The following is a 22,347-nucleotide window of genomic DNA, read 5'->3' as shown; positions in this document are numbered from 1 at the left end:
CGGCAGACACAAGTCTGCAGGGGTTCAAAGAACTGCTGGTGAGAAAATTGTCAAGTCAAGCGGAACGCGACCTGTCAACATCTCCTCCTTCACATTCTCCCGCAACTGGGGGTGCGAGAAAAAGGCTCAGAATTCCGAGCCCAACCGCTGGCGGTGATGCAGGGCGGTCTGGAGCGACTGCTGATGCTGACATCTGGTCCGGACTGAAGGACCTGCCAACGATTACGGACATGTCGTCTACTGTCACTGCATATGATTCTCTCCCCATTGAAAGAATGGTGGAGGATTATATGAGTGACCGCATCCAAGTAGGCACGTCAGACAGTCCGTACGTATACTGGCAGGAAAAAGAGGCAATTTGGAGGCCCTTGCACAAACTGGCTTTATTCTACCTAAGTTGCCCTCCCACAAGTGTGTACTCCGAAAGAGTGTTTAGTGCCGCCGCTCACCTTGTCAGCAATCGGCGTACGAGGTTACTTCCAGAAAATGTGGAGAAGATGATGTTCATTAAAATGAATTATAATCAATTCCTCCATGGAGACATTCACCAGCAGCAATTGCCTCCACAAAGTACACAGGGAGCTGTGATGGTGGATTCCAGTGGGGACGAATTGATAATCTGTGAGGAGGGGGATGTACACGGTGATGAATCGGAGGATGATGATGAGGTGGACATCTTGCCTCTGTAGAGCCAGTTTGTGCAAGGAGAGATTAATTGCTTCTTTTTTGGTGGGGGTCCAAACCAACCCGTCATTTCAGTCACAGTCGTGTGGCAGACCCTGTCACTGAAATGATGGGTTGGTTAAAGTGTGCATGTCCTGTTTATACAACATAAGGGTGGGTGGGAGGGCCCAAGGACAATTCCATCTTGCACCTCTTTTTTCTTTCATTTTTCTTTGCGTCATGTGCTGTTTGGGGAGTGTTTTTTGGAAGGGCCAGCCTGCGTGACACTGCAGTGCCACTCCTAGATGGGCCAGGTGTTTGTGTCGGCCACTAGGGTCGCTTAGCTTACTCACACAGCTACCTCATTGCGCCTCTTTTTTTCTTTGCGTCATGTGCTGTTTGGGGAGTGTTTTTTGGAAGGGCCAGCCTGCCTGACACTGCAGTGCCACTCCTAGATGGGCCAGGTGTTTGTGTCGGCCACTTGGGTCGCTGAGCTTAGTCACACAGCTACCTCATTGCGCCTCTTTTTTTCTTTGCGTCATGTGCTGTTTGGGGAGTGTTTTTTTGAAGGGCCATCCTGCGTGACACTGCAGTGCCACTCCTAGATGGGCCAGGTGTTTGTGTCGGCCACTAGGGTCGCTTAGCTTACTCACACAGCTACCTCATTGCGCCTCTTTTTTTCTTTGCGTCATGTGCTGTTTGGGGAGTGTTTTTTTGAAGGGCCATCCTGCGTGACAATGCAGTGCCACTCCTAGATGGGCCAGGTGTTTGTGTCGGCCACTAGGGTCGCTGAGCTTACTCACACAGCTACCTCATTGCGCCTCTTTTTTTCTTTGCGTCATGTGCTGTTTGGGGAGTGTTTTTTGGAAGGGCCATCCTGCCTGACACTGCAGTGCCACTCCTAGATGGGCCAGGTGTTTGTGTCGGCCACTAGGGTCGCTGAGCTTAGTCACACAGCTACCTCATTGTGCCTCTTTTTTTTCTTCTTTGCGTCATGTGCTGTTTGGGGAGTATTTTTTGGAAGGGCCATCCTGCCTGACACTGCAGTGCCACTCCTAGATGGGCCAAGTGTTTGTGTCGGCCACTTGGGTCGCTGAGCTTAGTCACACAGCTACCTCATTGCGCCTCTTTTTTTCTTTGCGTCATGTGCTGTTTGGGGAGTGTTTTTTGGAAGGGCCATCCTGCGTGACACTGCAGTGCCACTCCTAGATGGGCCAGGTGTTTGTGTCGGCCACTTGGGTCGCTGAGCTTAGTCATCCAGCGACCTCGGTGCAAATTTTAGGACTAAAAATAATATTGTGAGGTGTTCAGAATAGACTGAAAATGAGTGGAAATTATGGTTATTGAGGTTAATAATACTTTGGGATCAAAATGACCCCCAAATTCTATGATTTAAGCTGTTTTTTAGGGTTTTTTGAAAAAAACACCCGAATCCAAAACACACCCGAATCCGACAAAAAAAATTCGGTGAGGTTTTGCCAAAACGCGTTCGAACCCAAAACACGGCCTCGGAACCGAACCCAAAACCAAAACACAAAACCCGAAAAATTTCCGGTGCACATCTCTAGTTTTAACCTGATCGCAGCGCTGCAAAAAGTTGCTAGCGAGCGATCAACTCGGAATGACCCCCCATGTGCACTGCAGGTGGGCCAGATATAACATTTGCAGAGAGAGTTAGGGTGTGTACACACGGTGAGATTTTTTCTTCCGATTCTGATTCTGACTTGCGATCCCTGAAAACGGTCAGTTGACACCCAGAAACGCCCACTTCATGTCAATCACTCTGCGGCTTCGCTAGACCTTGTGTAAAACTACATCGGCTGTTGTGAAAGTACGTCGCGCGTGCGCATTGCGCAGCATACGCACGCGCAGAAGTGCCATTTTTTTGCATCATCGCTGCGCAGCGAACATTTTCAGCTAGCGATCAACTCGAAATGACCACCTAAGTCATTACAGCAGGGGATTAAGTCCGACTGCCCAGTCTCAGTTAATCCTATTAAAGGCCAAGTGAAGTGGGCAGAATCTGATGATAAATACGTCAAAGCCACGGACCCGCCAGAGGGGGCGGGGTCTAATTACGCGATTATATTATAATTTCATCATTTTAGTCCTGCCCATATGCAAATATGAGCCAATTGCGTCATTTTCCCTGTAAGGGGGTGGGACCTAATGATGCAATTTGCTCGAACCTGCCCTCATCACCACCCACCTGCTTCTCCTATCCGGGCATCTCGTGTTGAGGATATTTATAATGTAGTTAAGTATGGGGTAAGGGCAATCAGGGAGATTGCTAGACTCTTAAGGGAGTTGGGGAGATTGCTGTTATGTCGGGGAGTCTCCCTGACAATTAGGGAGAGTTGGAAAGTATGGTGTTTGGAGGGCTGCTGTCTACGGATCCTCATACATCATAGATCAGTGGTTCTCAAACTCGGTCCTCAGGACCCCACACAGTGCATGTTTTGCAGGTAACCCAGCAAGTGCACAGGTGTATTAATTACTCACTGACACATTTTAAAAGGTCCACAGGTGGAGTTAATTATTTCACTTGCGATTTTGTGAGGTGACCTGCAAAACATGCACTGTGTGGGGTCCTGAGGACCGAGTTTGAGAGCCTGTGTCATCATAGATCATTTCTCATGCTCCACAAGCCACAGTTATAGCCCTGAAGCAGTTGAGTAACAATGGGTAACAAGAGACTTAGGGGGACATTTACTAAGCAGTGATAAGAGCGGAGAAGTGAGCCAGTGGAGAAGTTGCCCCATAAACCAATCAGCAGCTCTGTATAATTTTATAGTATGCAAATTATAGATGTTACCTCAGTGCTGATTGGTTGCCATGGGCAACTTCTCCACTTGCTCACTTCTCCACTCTTATCACTGCTTAGTAAATGTCCCCCTTAAACACTATTTATCATAAACTTTCAAGAAACAACATTAAAAGCTCTCCATAATCTGGAATACAGTCACTGCACCCTTTATGCTTGAAATCTGATTACACAATCTCAAACAATAACTGGGGTCTGCAAAGGGCAATTCAATATGGCAGCCGGGGTCTGAGGGGATCAGGAGCAACGGGGGGGAAATGATCTGAGCAGTTTTTAAAATAAATTCTTTGAGATTTGTAAAACTATTTTGGAATGGATTTGGCACTGCCAAACTTATCTAAATTATCCAAGTTCCAATGTTACGGCTTATGCCTTACATTGCTATAATATCCAGAGGTAAGTCACTTTTGTGGCTGTGTCTTGAGTATTCTTGCACTAACCATATATCGGCATGGGGTGTATGCAAACAGCGGCTGATGGCGTGAGTCATGAGCATTTCTGCTTGCGGCTGTTGGGATGCAGCTCGGTGGTGATGGGACGTGCGGGCGCAGGTAAATTCACGGAGGGCGATGAGGCTGTGCAGATTTGTGTGTTGGCATCAGGGCCGGACTGGGACCAAAAATAGGCCCTGGCATTTTTGAAGCACACAGGCCCACTTCGGTGTCAGCATCTGACTCCTCCCCTTACTATTCCCGACTCCTCCTACTTCTTAGTCTATGCTCTTACAAATATAATGAATATTATAACAACATACAAGTGTACACCATTCTGTATAAAATACACACAACCATTGGTTGAAGTGGAAATGTTGAAGTGGGGGTATGGAAAAATAAAGGTTGTAACTAAGCGCGCGCGCTCCAGAAAAGGGGCATGGACACGCACGCTTCCCATTCACTAGAATAAGAGCGTCTGTGTGCACTCCCGACGGGGCTAAGCGGCGACCAATCAGACAGAGTGTCCCATAGAGGTACTGTGTGCGCGCGCCAAAAATATGGGTGTGGCCAATTAAAATGGGACGTGATACACAGACATATGCCCCCAATAGTGCAGTGCCAGATCCACAATTGCCCCCACAGTGCCAGGTATACAAATGCCCCCACAGTGCCAGGTATACAAATGCCCCTACAGTGCCTGATCCACAAATGCCCCACAGTGCCAGGTATACAAATGCCCCCACAGTGCCAGATCCACAAATGCCCCCACAGTGCCAGATCCACAAATGCCCCACAGTGCCAGGTATACAAATGCCCCCACAGTGCCAGATCCACAAATGCCCCCACAGTGCCAGGTATACAAATGCCCCCACAGTGCCAGGTATACAAATGTCCCCACAGTGCCCGATCCACAAATGCCCCACAGTGCCAGGTATACAAATGCCCCCACAGTGCCAGATCCACAAATGCCCCACAGTGCCAGGTATACAAATGCCCCCACAGTGCCAGATCCACAAATGCCCCCACAGTGCCAGGTATACAAATGCCCCCACAGTGTCAGGTAATAACTGACACTGTGGGGGCAATTGTGGATCTGGCACTGTGGGGGCAATTGTATACCTGACAGGTATACAAATGCCCCCACAGTGCCAGGTAAACAATTGCCCCCACAGTGCCAGGTAAACAATTGCCCCCACAGTGCCAAGTATACAAATGCCCCCCAGTGCCAGCCAATTGCCCCCACAGTGCCAGGTATACAATTGCCCCCACAGCAGTGCTGCAGCTGCTTACCGCTGCTGCTGCTTCTGCTGCTGCTCCTCCGGCTGTGATGTGAGGGTGTCAGGAGGAGAGCTCAGAGCGCGGGCGCGAGGCTATGTCTGGCGCCGGCGTGTAGGACTTCAAACTAGCCACCGGTTCATGAGCCAATCAGAGCTTGCGGACCGGCAGCGGCGGCTCCTGATTGGCTGCCGGTCCGCAAGCTCTTTGAAGTCCACTACATGCTGGCACGCTCTCCTCTCCTGACAGCTGAGACACGCTGCCGCTGGACTGAGCAGCAGAGTGTCTCAGTGACACAAGCGTGGGTCGGCTGGACCGGCACACGTGGCCATCGGCCCTTCTGGCATTTGCCAGATGGCCAGTCCGGCCCTGGTTGGCATTATAATACCTATTTTAGGAGGTATCTTTGGCACTAGGGACAGAGCTGGTGCCAGTGGTCTCTGATAATGAAGGTAGCTATGTATCCAGGTGGTCTGATGAGGGCAGCCTGGCTGCAGATATACGTATGGGTCAGTATATGGGTGTATATACACATTCATATCTGTGCACACAATGCAGGAGCTATTACGGCTGATTTGCGTTCTTTCTGCCTCAGCCCAATACTGCCAGCACAATGCAGAGGCTCTGCCAATGGCATGGGATGGATATCCCAGCTGGCGGGGTGCCAGCGGTCAGAATATCGACCGCGGCATCCCGGTGATCAAAATCCCGACAGTAAAGATAAGTATACTTACCTTCCCCCAATGGACCCCTAACCCTCCCTGTTTGCATCCTAACCCTCCCCCCGTTCCTCCGTTCCCCCCCCCCCCCCCCCCCCCAAGCTGCCTAACTCTAACCCTCCCCAGTGGTGGCTAACCCTATCCCATCGCAGGCTAAACCTAACCTTTCCCCCCGGAGCCTAACCCTACCCCCCCAACCAGCAGCCTAACCCTACCCAGTGATGGCTAACCCTAACCCTCTCCACAGCCTAAACCTAACCCTTTCCCCCGGAGCCTAACCCTAACCCCTCCCCACAGCCTAACTCTAACCACCCCTCCCAACAGCCTAACCCTAACCTCCCCAGTGGTGCCTAACCCTAACCACACCTCCCCACAACTTAGACCTAACCTCCCCATTGGAGCCTAACCCTTTCCCGGGGGTGCCTAATCCCAACCACCCTCCCCGCAGCCTAACCCTAACCTCCCCAGTGGTGGCTCTCCCTAATGCCCCCCTTCCTGCAGTCTAAACCTAACCCTCCCTGGGGGTGCCTAACCCTAACCATCCCTCCCTATAGCCTATCTTTAACCTCCCCGGGCTGCAGCCTAACCCTAACCCTCCACCCGCAACCGAAACCTAACCTGCTCCATGTAATCACATAGAGAAAGAGAACATGGTTTGAATTAGAAGTAAAGTGTTAATGCGTAAACAGGAAAATAATTGATCTCTGGTCTTATTGCAGCTTGAATTCCAGCTGCTGGAGAAGATTAATTCAGGTGGATTCTATGACCTAAAGCGTCTCTTTGTGTTCCATGACCCAGAAGGCAGGGGGAGAGTGAAGAGGTATTTATAGCCTACTGTATGTATAATGGGTCTTGCCATCTGGCAAAATGTGCTGACACTGCAATGTAATAGCATACGGTACGTTCTATTCTGTGGATTAATGCAATTTTCATCAACTAGTTAAAGACTTCCTAGGAAATATACAAGTATTTCCTTTATAATTAGGGTGTTGGCTGATGTCTTTTAAGTAGGAACCATCAATGTTTGGGCAATTACTCTACTTTATCTCTCTCCAAGGCTTGATACATCCCGCTCTATCCCTGAAAACCTGTCATCTTACCCAAGTGTTGCCAGATCATCAAACAGTTTTCACAAAATCTACTTCTCTTTTTAAGGGGTGAATTACTGGTCATCTTGAGCAGCTTTCTGGGCCAGTTCATCAACAAGCAGGTATTCCAGCACCTTCTGGACAGGTAAGCTCTACCCAGACATCTTGAGTCCTATTGGAGAAAGAGCGCTATATAAAGTTATTAGAATTATCTCGACTGCAGTTTGGGCCTTGAAACGTCAGTTCTTAAGGAATAAATTTCACATTTGTTTGAAGTCCAGAAGAGTGCTGCCTTGTCATTTGTGTGGACTCCTGTCGTTTTATATACTGTATACTGTATACTCAGCACTAACTGTTGGCCAAGCTATGAGTCCAAGATGTTGGGTCATATTGATATTATTAATAAATAGGCTGCCTTGACATAGCCACACCCCTCAATGACATCCCATAAATGTGGTGTGTATGTCGCATACCACAGCCACACCCCCAATGACTGCATGCATTTTCTTTCCCTGAAATGTCTTCATTATATCTTTGCGCAGGTTACATCTGGAGGAAAAGCCAATCATTACATTTGATGCACTCTACGAGCATTTCAAGCCTGTGGAAAATAAAAAGCCACCAGACTGGCTGGATCCTGTGAAGAGAAATCAGAAGGTGGCTCTGAAGACGGCGCGTGAGGTTCACCTAGAGCTTAAGGAAATGGCTAATAACAGGTAATTTAAGGCTTACTGCAGGGACATACTGTATATATCACCCACAAGCTGAGGAGATAAGTGGCCAAAGCTCAGGAGACCCCAGATACCCTCTATATGCCATCACCCCTCCTCCTTATAAGCCATAACCCCCTCATGTTCCTTATATGCATTCAGCCCTCTTTGTTATGATCCTGTCTGCAACAATCAAAGTCTTGTATTTTTTATCGGACATAGCTGGTCGCCTGGCCTGCAGGTCTGGTTTCCTGTTTGTCTTTTGAACTGTTGCTGTTGGTGTATGTCAGCTGATTGCATTCCCTCCACTTAGAATGCTTCTTGCCTCAGCTGACATTAGAAACCAATCAGAGACTTGCAATCCCTATGTATATCTTGTCTGCCTTTTATTCTGTGCCAGTGCATAAGTCATTCTGACTCCTATCAAGTCACAACCTGTCTAGTGAGCTCCAGCTTACAGTTAGTTATTCTGCTTATTCTGGCTCCTGTCTATAGAAGACTTCAGCTTCCATTGTTCCTCCTTTGCTGGAATCCTTGCCTGGGAAGATACTCTGACTCCTGAGTTCCATTTAGCTAAGGTCCTCCTAATCAAACTAGAGATGAGCGGGTTCGGTTTCTTTGAATCCGAACCCGCACGAACTTCACTTTTTTTTTCACGGGTCCGAGCGACTCGGATCTTCCCGCCTTGCTCGGTTAACCCGAGCGCGCCCGAACGTCATCATGACGCTGTCGGATTCTCGCGAGACTCGGATTCTATATAAGGAGCCGCGCGTCGCCGCCATTTTCACACGTGCATTGAGATTGATAGGGAGAGGACGTGGCTGGCGTCCTCTCCATTTAGATTAGATTTAGAAGAGAGAGAGAGAGAGAGATTGCTGTGATACTGTAGATTAGAAGAGAGTGCAGAGTGCAGACAGAGTTTAGTGACTGACGACCACAGTGACCAGTGACCACCAGAGACAGTGCAGTTGTTTGTTTTATTTAATATATCCGTTCTCTGCCTGAAAAAAACGATACACAGTCACACAGTGACTCAGTCTGTGTGCACTGCTCAGCCCAGTGTGCTGCACATAAATGTATTGTATATAAAGCTTATAATTGTGGGGGAGACTGGGGAGCACTGCAGGTTGTTATAGCAGGAGCCAGGAGTACATGATAAATAATATTATATTAAAATTAAACAGTGCACACTTTTGCTGCAGGAGTGCCACTGCCAGTGTGACTAGTGGTGACCAGTGCCTGACCACCAGTATATTAGTAGTATTGTATACTATCTCTTTATCAACCAGTCTATATTAGCAGCAGACACTGTACAGTGCGGTAGTTCACGGCTGTGGCTACCTCTGTGTCGGCACTCGGCAGGCAGTCCGTCCATCCATAATTGTATTATATACCACCTAACCGTGGTTTTTTTTTTCTTTCTTTATACCGTCGTCATAGTCATACTAGTTGTTACGAGTATACTACTATCTCTTTATCAACCAGTGTACAGTGCGGTAGTTCACGGCTGTGGCTACCTCTGTGTCGGAACTCGGCAGGCAGTCCGTCCATCCATAATTGTATTATAATATATACCACCTAACCGTGGTTTTTTTTTCGTTCTTTATACCGTCGTCATACTAGTTGTTACGAGTATACTACTATCTCTTTATCAACCAGTGTACAGTGCGGTAGTTCACGGCTGTGGCTACCTCTGTGTCGGAACTCGGCAGGCAGTCCGTCCATCCATAATTGTATTATAATATATACCACCTAACCGTGGTTTTTTTTTCGTTCTTTATACCGTCGTCATACTAGTTGTTACGAGGATACTACTATCTCTTTATCAACCAGTGTACAGTGCGGTAGTTCACGGCTGTGGCTACCTCTGTGTCGGCACTCGGCAGGCAGTCCGTCCAACCATAATTGTATTATATACCACCTAACCGTGGTTTTTTTTTCATTCTTTATACCGTCGTCATACTAGTTGTTACGAGTATACTACTATCTCTTTATCAACCAGTGTACAGTGCGGTAGTTCACGGCTGTGGCTACCTCTGTGTCGGCACTCGGCAGGCAGTCCGTCCAACCATAATTGTATTATATACCACCTAACCGTGGTTTTTTTTTCATTCTTTATACCGTCGTCATACTAGTTGTTACGAGTATACTACTATCTCTTTATCAACCAGTGTACAGTGCGGTAGTTCACGGCTGTGGCTACCTCTGTGTCGGCACTCGGCAGCCCGTCCATAATTGTATATACCAGTGACCTAACCGTGGTTTTTTTTTCTTTCTTTATACATACATACTAGTTACGAGTATACTATCTCTTTATCAACCAGTCTATATATTAGCAGCAGACACAGTACAGTGCGGTAGTTCACGGCTGTGGCTACCTCTGTGTCGGCACTCGGCAGCCCGTCCATAATTGTATATACCACCTAACCGTGGTTTTTTTTTCTTTCTTTATACATACATACTAGTTACGAGTATACTATCTCTTTATCAACCAGTCTATATATTAGCAGCAGACACAGTACAGTGCGGTAGTTCACGGCTGTGGCTACCTCTGTGTCGGCACTCGGCAGCCCGTCCATAATTGTATATACCAGTGACCTAACCGTGGTTTTTTTTTCTTTCTTTATACATACATACTAGTTACGAGTATACTATCTCTTTATCAACCAGTCTATATATTAGCAGCAGACACAGTACAGTACGGTAGTTCACGGCTGTGGCTACCTCTGTGTCGGCACTCGGCAGCCCGTCCATAATTGTATATACCAGTGACCTAACCGTGGTTTTTTTTTCTTTCTTTATACATACATACTAGTTACGAGTATACTATCTCTTTATCAACCAGTCTATATATTAGCAGCAGACACAGTACAGTGCGGTAGTTCACGGCTGTGGCTACCTCTGTGTCGGCACTCGGCAGCCCGTCCATAATTGTATATACCAGTGACCTAACCGTGGTTTTTTTTTCTTTCTTTATACATACATACTAGTTACGAGTATACTATCTCTTTATCAACCAGTCTATATATTAGCAGCAGACACAGTACAGTGCGGTAGTTCACGGCTGTGGCTACCTCTGTGTCTGCACTCGGCAGCCCGTCCATAATTGTATACTAGTATCCAATCCATCCATCTGCATTGTTTACCTGAGGTGCCTTTTAGTTGTGCCTATTAAAATATGGAGAACAAAAATGTTGAGGTTCCAAAATTAGGGAAAGATCAAGATCCACTTCCACCTCGTGCTGAAGCTGCTGCCACTAGTCATGGCCGAGACGATGAAATGCCAGCAACGTCGTCTGCCAAGGCCGATGCCCAATGGCATAGTACAGAGCATGTCAAAACCAAAACACCAAATATCAGTAAAAAAAGGACTCCAAAACCTAAAATAAAATTGTCGGAGGAGAAGCGTAAACTTGCCAATATGCCATTTACCACACGGAGTGGCAAGGAACGGCTGAGGCCCTGGCCTATGTTCATGGCTAGTGGTTCAGCTTCACATGAGGATGGAAGCACTCAGCCTCTCGCTAGAAAACTGAAAAGACTCAAGCTGGCAAAAGCACCGCAAAGAACTGTGCGTTCTTTGAAATCCCAAATCCACAAGGAGAGTCCAATTGTGTCGGTTGCGATGCCTGACCTTCCCAACACTGGACGTGAAGAGCATGCGCCTTCCACCATTTGCACGCCCCCTGCAAGTGCTGGAAGGAGCACCCGCAGTCCAGTTCCTGATAGTCAGATTGAAGATGTCAGTGTTGAAGTACACCAGGATGAGGAGGATATGGGTGTTGCTGGCGCTGGGGAGGAAATTGACCAGGAGGATTCTGATGGTGAGGTGGTTTGTTTAAGTCAGGCACCCGGGGAGACACCTGTTGTCCGTGGGAGGAATATGGCCGTTGACATGCCAGGTGAAAATACCAAAAAAATCAGCTCTTCGGTGTGGAGGTATTTCACCAGAAATGCGGACAACAGGTGTCAAGCCGTGTGTTCCCTTTGTCAAGCTGTAATAAGTAGGGGTAAGGACGTTAACCACCTCGGAACATCCTCCCTTATACGTCACCTGCAGCGCATTCATAATAAGTCAGTGACAAGTTCAAAAACTTTGGGTGACAGCGGAAGCAGTCCACTGACCAGTAAATCCCTTCCTCTTGTAACCAAGCTCACGCAAACCACCCCACCAACTCCCTCAGTGTCAATTTCCTCCTTCCCCAGGAATGCCAATAGTCCTGCAGGCCATGTCACTGGCAAGTCTGACGAGTCCTCTCCTGCCTGGGATTCCTCCGATGCATCCTTGCGTGTAACGCCTACTGCTGCTGGCGCTGCTGTTGTTGCCGCTGGGAGTCGATGGTCATCCCAGAGGGGAAGTCGTAAGCCCACTTGTACTACTTCCAGTAAGCAATTGACTGTTCAACAGTCCTTTGCGAGGAAGATGAAATATCACAGCAGTCATCCTACTGCAAAGCGGATAACTGAGTCCTTGACAACTATGTTGGTGTTAGACGTGCGTCCGGTATCCGCCGTTAGTTCACAGGGAACTAGACAATTTATTGAGGCAGTGTGCCCCCGTTACCAAATACCATCTAGGTTCCACTTCTCTAGGCAGGCGATACCGAGAATGTACACGGACGTCAGAAAAAGACTCACCAGTCTCCTAAAAAATGCAGTTGTACCCAATGTCCACTTTACCACGGACATGTGGACAAGTGGAGCAGGGCAGGGTCAGGACTATATGACTGTGACAGCCCACTGGGTAGATGTATGGACTCCCGCCGCAAGAACAGCAGCGGCGGCACCAGTAGCAGCATCTCGCAAACGCCAACTCTTTCCTAGGCAGGCTACGCTTTGTATCACCGCTTTCCAGAATACGCACACAGCTGAAAACCTCTTACGGCAACTGAGTAAGATCATCGCGGAATGGCTTACCCCAATTGGACTCTCCTGTGGATTTGTGGCATCGGACAACGCCAGCAATATTGTGTGTGCATTAAATATGGGCAAATTCCAGCACGTCCCATGTTTTGCACATACCTTGAATTTGGTGGTGCAGAATTTTTAAAAAAACGACAGGGGCGTGCAAGAGATGCTGTCGGTGGCCAGAAAAATTGCGGGACACTTTCGGCGTACAGGCACCACGTACAGAAGACTGGAGCACCACCAAAAACTACTGAACCTGCCCTGCCATCATCTGAAGCAAGAAGTGGTAACGAGGTGGAATTCAACCCTCTATATGCTTCAGAGGTTGGAGGAGCAGCAAAAGGCCATTCAAGCCTATACAATTGAGCACGATATAGGAGATGGAATGCACCTGTCTCAAGTGCAGTGGAGAATGATTTCAACGTTGTGCAAGGTTCTGATGCCCTTTGAACTTGCCACACGTGAAGTCAGTTCAGACACTGCCAGCCTGAGTCAGGTCATTCCCCTCATCAGGCTTTTGCAGAAGAAGCTGGAGGCATTGAAGAAGGAGCTAAAAGGGAGCGATTCCGCTAGGCATGTGGGACTTGTGGATGCAGCCCTTAATTCGCTTAACAAGGATTCACGGGTGGTCAATCTGTTGAAATCAGAGCACTACATTTTGGCCACCGTGCTCGATCCTAGATTTAAAGCCTACCTTGGATCTCTCTTTCCGGCAGACACAGGTCTGCTGGGGTTGAAAGACCTGCTGGTGACAAAATTGTCAAGTCAAGCGGAACGCGACCTGTCAACATCTCCTCCTTCACATTCTCCCGCAACTGGGGGTGCGAGGAAAAGGCTCAGAATTCCGAGCCCACCCGCTGGCGGTGATGCAGGGCAGTCTGGAGCGACTGCTGATGCTGACATCTGGTCCGGACTGAAGGACCTGACAACGATTACGGACATGTCGTCTACTGTCACTGCATATGATTCTCTCAACATTGATAGAATGGTGGAGGATTATATGAGTGACCGCATCCAAGTAGGCACGTCACACAGTCCGTACTTATACTGGCAGGAAAAAGAGGCAATTTGGAGGCCCTTGCACAAACTGGCTTTATTCTACCTAAGTTGCCCTCCCACAAGTGTGTACTCCGAAAGAGTGTTTAGTGCCGCCGCTCACCTTGTCAGCAATCGGCGTACGAGGTTACATCCAGAAAATGTGGAGAAGATGATGTTCATTAAAATGAATTATAATCAATTCCTCCGCGGAGACATTGACCAGCAGCAATTGCCTCCACAAAGTACACAGGGAGCTGAGATGGTGGATTCCAGTGGGGACGAATTGATAATCTGTGAGGAGGGGGATGTACACGGTGATATATCGGAGGGTGAAGATGAGGTGGACATCTTGCCTCTGTAGAGCCAGTTTGTGCAAGGAGAGATTAATTGCTTCTTTTTTGGGGGGGGTCCAAACCAACCCGTCATATCAGTCACAGTCGTGTGGCAGACCCTGTCACTGAAATGATGATGGTTGGTTAAAGTGTGCATGTCCTGTTTTGTTTATACAACATAAGGGTGGGTGGGAGGGCCCAAGGATAATTCCATCTTGCACCTCTTTTTTCTTTTCTTTTTCTTTGCATCATGTGCTGATTGGGGAGGGTTTTTTGGAAGGGACATCCTGCGTGACACTGCAGTGCCACTCCTAAATGGGCCCGGTGTTTGTGTCGGCCACTAGGGTCGCTAATCTTACTCACACAGTCAGCTACCTCATTGCGCCTCTTTTTTTCTTTGCGTCATGTGCTGTTTGGGGAGGGTTTTTTGGAAGGGACATCCTGCGTGACACTGCAGTGCCACTCCTAGATGGGCCCGGTGTTTGTGTCGGCCACTAGGGTCGCTAATCTTACTCACACAGCTACCTCATTGCGCCTCTTTTTTTCTTTGCGTCATGTGCTGTTTGGGGAGGGTTTTTTGGAAGGGACATCCTGCGTGACACTGCAGTGCCACTCCTAGATGGGCCCGGTGTTTGTGTCGGCCACTAGGGTCGCTAATCTTACTCACACAGCTACCTCATTGCGCCTCTTTTTTTCTTTGCGTCATGTGCTGTTTGGGGAGGGTTTTTTGGAAGGGACATCCTGCGTGACACTGCAGTGCCACTCCTAGATGGGCCCTGTGCTTGTGTCGGCCACTAGGGTCGCTAATCTTACTCACACAGTCAGCTACCTCATTGCGCCTCTTTTTTTCTTTGCGTCATGTGCTGTTTGGGGAGGGTTTTTTGGAAGGGCCATCCTGCGTGACACTGCAGTGCCACTCCTAGATGGGCCCGGTGTTTGTGTCGGCCACTAGGGTCGCTAATCTTACTCACACAGTCAGCTACCTCATTGCGCCTCTTTTTTTCTTTGCGTCATGTGCTGTTTGGGGAGGGTTTTTTGGAAGGGCCATCCTGCGTGACACTGCAGTGCCACTCCTAGATGGGCCCGATGTTTGTGTCGGCCACTAGGGTCGCTAATCTTACTCACACAGCTACCTCATTGCGCCTCTTTTTTTCTTTGCGTCATGTGCTGTTTGGGGAGGGTTTTTTGGAAGGGACATCCTGCGTGACACTGCAGTGCCACTCCTAGATGGGCCCGGTGTTTGTGTCGGCCACTAGGGTCGCTTATCTTACTCACACAGCGACCTCGGTGCAAATTTTAGGACTAAAAATAATATTGTGAGGTGTGAGGTATTCAGAATAGACTGAAAATGAGTGTAAATTATGGTTTTTGAGGTTAATAATACTTTGGGATCAAAATGACCCCCAAATTCTATGATTTAAGCTGTTTTTTAGTGTTTTTGGAAAAAAACACCCGAATCCAAAACACACCCGAATCCGACAAAAATAATTCGGTGAGGTTTTGCCAAAACGCGTTCGAACCCAAAACACGGCCGCGGAACCGAACCCAAAACCAAAACACAAAACCCGAAAAATTTCAGGCGCTCATCTCTAAATCAAACTACAATTTACCTGTGTCCAGACTCACATTGCCGCACTGACTGCACGGACTAATGAATCCTCCAGCACATTCTAGTTACCAGTTATTAATCGCCAGTGAATTTCACCTGAGCATTCTGCCTGTTAATTCCAAAGCATATTATTCAGTGTGTACATTTCCAGCTATCTGTCAGTACCTGCATCCTGCATCACTGATGTTATCTTCCAGTGTCCAGACTTTTATATTGCTCCCTAAGCACTGCTATAACCAGCTACTGATTCCAGCCATCTATTAACATCATATAGGGGGTCATTCCGAGTTGATCGCTAGCAGCCGTTGTTCGCTGCGTAACGATCAGTGAAAAAAACGGCTAATACGCGTATGCACCGCAATGCACACGCGCGTCGTACGGGTACGAAGTCCTTTGTGGTTTTGCACTGGTTCTACTGACGATTCCAATCTCACAGCCGAACGCAAGGAGATTGACAGGAAGTGGGAGTTTCTGGGTGTCAACTGACCATATTCTGGGAGTGTTTGGAAAAACGCAGGCGTGGCCGGGCGTTTGTTGGGCGGGTATCTGATGTCATTACCGTGTCACTCGTTGCAGCAATCATCGCACAGGATAAGTAACTACAGGGCTGGTCTTGTTTTGCACAAAATGTGTTTGCAGGTGCTCAGCTGCACAGGCGTTCGCACTCCTGCAAAGTGAAAATACACTCCCCCGCGGGCGGCGACTATGCGTTTGCACGGCTGCTAAAAACTGCTAGCGAGCGATCAACTCGGAATGACCCCCCATGTGTGATACCTGCTGTCCTTTGCTACCCAGGGAACTACAGATCTCAGCCAGCTGACAGTAATTTTAAGAGCAGATCCAGTTATCTATACCTGCCTGTCCTGAAGCTTACTAGTTCCAGTCCAGCCAGAGTTACATCTTGCTCCAATCCCGCTCCATTGTTCTAGTCCACTCCAGTACTTCCAGTTCAGTTCCAGTCTGGTCCACTATCCCATTGGTTCCAACCGGGTCCAGTATCGGCTGTGATACAGAAGATAGACATTAAAAAGTTAGACAGTCATTAGGTCGATAGTCAAAATGTCGACAGAGTCAAAAGGTCAACAGTCAAAAGGTCGACAGGGTCAAAGTCTGACAGTCAACATAGATCAGCAGACTGAAGGTCGATAGGGTCAAAAGGTCAACAGGGTCAAAAGGTTGACAAAAACACCCACTTTGGGTGTTTTTAAACCCTTTTTTACCCCAATTTGTTGAAATGCGTTCACTCGCCACACTTCGGACATGGTGGTCCGCTCCGCTTTGCTCTCCACAAGGAAACTTATGATGTGACGTGGATAGTCAATTTAATGAAATGCGTCCCCTCGCGGGCTTGCTTCGCTCGTCACAAGGTCACTGAAGGCAATAGTTTGTGACATGGATAGTAAAGGCAGCCAAACATGTAAAAATGTAAAAAAAAAAAAACTTAAAAAAGTGTGTCGACCTTTTGACCCCGTCGACCTTTGGATTGTCGTCCTTTTGTTTATCTTATTATTTTTTAACAGTTTCTTATATAGCGCAGCAAATTCCGTAGCGCTTTACAACTGGGCACAATCAGAAGACAAAACTGGGTAAAAACAAACAGTCATAGAGGTAGGAGGGTCCTGCTCGCATGCTTACACTCTATGGGGAAATAGGCATGGATACACAAGGATAGGTGCTATCTATTGCATGATTGTCCATCAGATTCCAAAGGTTCTATGTAGGCTGCATGATATCACATCACAGCAATGATGAACCAGGGTCAGGAGGAAGGGAGAGTGATGAATTAAATATGTGGGGGACATGTGTGGACTGTACTGTGGGGATATAAATTGGATAGGAAAGCTATGAAGGTTATGACCCTGTCAAACTTTTGTTTGTTGAACTTTTGACCCCATCGACCTATTGCATGTCTACCATTAGTGGTTGACCTATTGACTGTAGACCTTTTTAGTGTAGATCTATAGTCCGGATTCCTCCAGTATCCAAGTCCGGTTCCAGAGAGTCACTGGTAGCAACCTGGTTTCCAGCCCATACCACCGAGTTAGAAGTGGAACAGCAGTTGGCCAGGGGTGTCTGATCTTGTGTTCTCTGGCTCTTTGATGGATCCAGATAGGGCGGATTCTGACACTCCTCCTTACAAGCCAGAGCCCCCTCATGCCCCTTTTTATGCCACCACCTCTCCTCCTTATAAACCAGAGCCCCCTCATGCCCCTTATTATGCCATCACCTCTCCTCCTTATAAACCAGAGCCACCTCATGCCCCTTTTTATGCCATCACCTCTACTCCATATAAGCTAGAGCCCCTCATGCCCCTTTTTATGCCATCACCTCTCCTCCTTATAAGCCAGAGCCCCCTCATGCCCCTTTTTATGCCATCACCTCTCTTACTTATAAGCCAGAGCTCCCTCATGCCCCTTTTTATGCCATCACCTCTACTCCATTTAAACCAGAGCCCCCTCATGCCCCTTTTTATGCCATCACCTCTACTCCATATAAACTAGAGCCCCCTCATGCCCCTTTTTATGCCATCACCTCTACTCCATATAAGCTAGAGCCCCCTCATGCCCCTTTTTATGCTATCACCTCTCCTCCTTCTAAGCCAGAGCCCCCTCATGTCCCTTTTTATGCCATCACCTCTCCTCCTTATAAGCCAGAGCTCACCTCATGCCCCTTTTTATGCCATCACCTCTACTCCTTAAAAGCCAGAGCCCCCTCATGCCCCTTTTTATGCCATCACCTCTCTTTATAAGCCAGAGCCCCCTCATGCCCCTTTTTATGCCATCACCTCTCCTCCTTATAAGCTAGAGCCCCCTCATGCCCTTTTTATGCCATCACCTCTCCTCCTTATAAGACAGAGCCCCCTCATGCCCCTTTTTATGCCATCACCTCTCCTCCTTATAAGCTAGAGCCCCCTCATGCCCTTTTTATGCCATCACCTCTACTCCTTATAAGACAGAGCCCCCTCATGCCCCTTTTTATGCGATCACCTCTCCTCCTTATAAGACAGAGCACCCTCATGCCCCTTTTTATGCCATCACCTCTCCTCCTTATAAGCCAGGGCCCCCTCATGCCCCTTTTTATGCCATCACCTCTCCTCCTTATAAACCAGAGCCCCTCATGCCCTTTTTATGCCATCACCTCTCCTCCTTATAAACCAGAGCCCCCTCATGCCCCTTTTTATGCCATCACCTCTCCTCCTTATAAGCCAGAGCCCCCTCATGCCCTTTTTATGCCATCACCTCTCCTCCTTATAAACCAGAGCCCCCTCATGCCCCTTTTTATGCCATCACCTCTCCTCCTTATAAGACAGAGCCCCCTCATGCCCTTTTTATGCCATCACCTCTCCTCCTTATAAACCAGAGCTCCCTCATGCCCCTTTTTATGCCATCACCTCTACTCCATTTAAACCAGAGCCCCCTCATGCCCCTTTTTATGCTATCACCTCTCCTCCTTATAAGCCAGAGCCCCCTCAGGCCCCTTTTTATGCCATCACCTCTCCCCCTTATAAGCCAGAGCTCCCTCATGCCCCTTTTTATGCCATCACCTCTACTCCTTAAAAGCCAGAGCCCCCTCATGCCCCTTTTTATGCCATCACCTCTCCTCCTTATAAGCCAGAGCTCCCTCATGCCCCTTTTTATGCCATCACCTCTACTCCTTAAAAGCCAGAGCCCCCTCATGCCCCTTTTTATGCCATCACCTCTCTTTATAAGCCAGAGCCCCCTCATGCCCCTCTTTATGCCATCACCTCTCCTCCTTATAAGCTAGAGCCCCCTCATGCCCTTTTTATGCCATCACCTCTACTCCTTATAAGACAGAGCCCCCTCATGCCCCTTTTTATGCCATCACCTCTCCTCCTTATAAGACAGAGCACCCTCATGCCCCTTTTTATGCCATCACCTCTCTTTATAAGCCAGAGCCCACTCATGCCCCTTTTTATGCCATCACCTCTCCTCCTTATAAGCTAGAGCCCCCTCATGCCCTTTTTATGCCATCACCTCTACTCCTTATAAGACAGAGCCCCCTCATGCCCCTTTTTATGCCATCACCTCTCCTCCTTATAAGACAGAGCACCCTCATGCCCCTTTTTATGCCATCACCTCTCCTCCTTATAAGCCAGGGCCCCCTCATGCCTCTTTTTATGCCATCACCTCTCCTCCTTATAAACCAGAGCCCCCTCATGCCCTTTTTATGCCATCACCTCTCCTCCTTATAAACCAGAGCCTCCTCATGCCCCTTTTTATGCCATCACCTCTCCTCCTTATAAGCCAGAGCCCCCTCATGCCCTTCTTATGCCATCACCTCTCCTCCTTATAAACCAGAGCCCCCTCATGCCCCTTTTTATGCCATCACCTCTCCTCCTTATAAGACAGAGCCCCCTCATGCCCTTTTTATGCCATCACCTCTCCTCATAAACCAGAGCACCCTCATGCCCCTTTTCATGCCATCACCTCTCCTCCTTATAAGCCAGAGCCCCCTCATGCCCTTTTTATGCCATCACCTCTCCTCCTTATAAACCAGAGCCCCCTCATGCCCCTTATTATGCCATCATCTCTCCTCCTTATAAGCCAGAGCACCCTCATGCCCTTTTTCATGCCATCACCTCTCCTCCTTATAAGCCAGAGCCCCCTCATGCCCCTTTTTATGCCATCACCTCTCCTCCTTATAAGCCAGAGCCCCCTCATGCCCCTTATTATGCCATCACCTCTCCTCCTTATAAACCAGAGCCACCTCATGCCCCTTTTTATGCCATCACCTCTCCTCCTTATAAGCCAGAGCTCCCTCATGCCCCTTTTTATTAGAGATGAGCGCCTGAAATTTTTCGGGCTTTGTGTTTTGGTTTTGGGTTCGGTTCCGCGGCCGTGTTTTGGGTTCGACCGCGTTTTGGCAAAACCTCACCGAATTTTTTTTGTCGGATTCGGGTGTGTTTTGGATTCGGGTGTTTTTTTTCAAAAAACCCTAAAAAACAGCTTAAATCATAGAATTTGGGGGTCATTTTGATCCCAAAGTATTATTAACCTCAAAAACCATAATTTCCACTCATTTTCAGTCTATTCTGAATACCTCACACCTCACAATATTATTTTTAGTCCTAAAATTTGCACCTAGGTCGCTGGATGACTAAGCTAAGCGACCCTAGTGGCCGACACAAACACCGTGCCCATCTAGGAGTGGCACTGCAGTGTCACGCAGGATGGCCCTTCCAAAAAACCCTCCCCAAACAGCACATGACGCAAAGAAAAAAAGAGGCGCAATGAGGTAGCTGTGTGAGTAAGATAAGCGACCCTAGTGGCCGACACAAACACCGTGCCCATCTAGGAGTGGCACTGCAGTGTCACGCAGGATGGCCCTTCCAAAAAACCCTCCCCAAACAGCACATGACGCAAAGAAAAAAAGAGGCGCAATGAGGTAGCTGTGTGAGTAAGATAAGCGACCCTAGTGGCCGACACAAACACCGGGCCCATCTAGGAGTGGCACTGCAGTGTCACGCAGGATGTCCCTTCCAAAAAACCCTCCCAAACAGCACATGACGCAAAGAAAAAAAGAGGCGCAATGAGGTAGCTGACTGTGTGAGTAAGATAAGCGACCCTAGTGGCCGACACAAACACCGGGCCCATCTAGGAGTGGCACTGCAGTGTCACGCAGGATGTCCCTTCCAAAAAACCCTCCCCAAACAGCACATGACGCAAAGAAAAAAAGAGGCGCAATGAGGTAGCTGACTGTGTGAGTAAGATAAGCGACCCTAGTGGCCGACACAAACACCGGGCCCATCTAGGAGTGGCACTGCAGTGTCACGCAGGATGTCCCTTCCAAAAAACCCTCCCCAAACAGCACATGACGCAAAGAAAAAAAGAGGCGCAATGAGGTAGCTGACTGTGTGAGTAAGATAAGCGACCCTAGTGGCCGACACAAACACCGGGCCCATCTAGGAGTGGCACTGCAGTGTCACGCAGGATGTCCCTTCCAAAAAACCCTCCCCAAACAGCACATGACGCAAAGAAAAAAAGAGGCGCAATGAGGTAGCTGACTGTGTGAGTAAGATAAGCGACCCTAGTGGCCGACACAAACACCGGGCCCATCTAGGAGTGGCACTGCAGTGTCACGCAGGATGTCCCTTCCAAAAAACCCTCCCCAAACAGCACATGACGCAAAGAAAAAAAGAGGCGCAATGAGGTAGCTGACTGTGTGAGTAAGATAAGCGACCCTAGTGGCCGACACAAACACCGGGCCCATCTAGGAGTGGCACTGCAGTGTCACGCAGGATGTCCCTTCCAAAAAACCCTCCCCAAACAGCACATGACGCAAAGAAAAAAAGAGGCGCAATGAGGTAGCTGACTGTGTGAGTAAGATAAGCGACCCTAGTGGCCGACACAAACACCGGGCCCATCTAGGAGTGGCACTGCAGTGTCACGCAGGATGGCCCTTCCAAAAAACCCTCCCCAAACAGCACATGACGCAAAGAAAAAGAAAAGAAAAAAGAGGTGCAAGAGGGAATTGTCCTTGGGCCCTCCCACCCACCCTTATGTTGTATAAACAGGACATGCACACTTTAACCAACCCATCATTTCAGTGACAGGGTCTGCCACACGACTGTGACTGATATGACGGGTTGGTTTGGACCCCCCCCAAAAAAGAAGCAATTAATCTCTCCTTGCACAAACTGGCTCTACAGAGGCAAGATGTCCACCTCATCATCATCCTCCGATATATCACCGTGTACATCCCCCTCCTCACAGATTATCAATTCGT

At 48.4% G+C, this 22,347-nt stretch overlaps 1 protein-coding gene across 1 annotated transcript in view; it reads left to right on the top strand.

Moving 5' to 3' along the window:
• Positions 1 to 22,347, top strand: part of LOC135056883 (EF-hand calcium-binding domain-containing protein 6-like) — a 197,959-nt gene that overhangs the window by 28,486 nt on the left and 147,126 nt on the right. The window contains exons 3-5 of the mRNA XM_063962626.1: positions 6,635 to 6,735; positions 7,071 to 7,148; positions 7,546 to 7,719. Of these exons, the coding sequence (XP_063818696.1) occupies positions 6,635 to 6,735; positions 7,071 to 7,148; positions 7,546 to 7,719 (353 nt within the window). The remainder of the gene's footprint in view (positions 1 to 6,634; positions 6,736 to 7,070; positions 7,149 to 7,545; positions 7,720 to 22,347) is intronic.

Source organism: Pseudophryne corroboree, chromosome 3, assembly GCF_028390025.1.
Source record: "Pseudophryne corroboree isolate aPseCor3 chromosome 3, aPseCor3.hap2, whole genome shotgun sequence".
Classification (NCBI taxonomy): domain Eukaryota; kingdom Metazoa; phylum Chordata; class Amphibia; order Anura; family Myobatrachidae; genus Pseudophryne; species Pseudophryne corroboree.
Note: the sequence above shows the minus strand (reverse complement) of the source record. Positions and strands in the feature narration are given on the sequence as shown.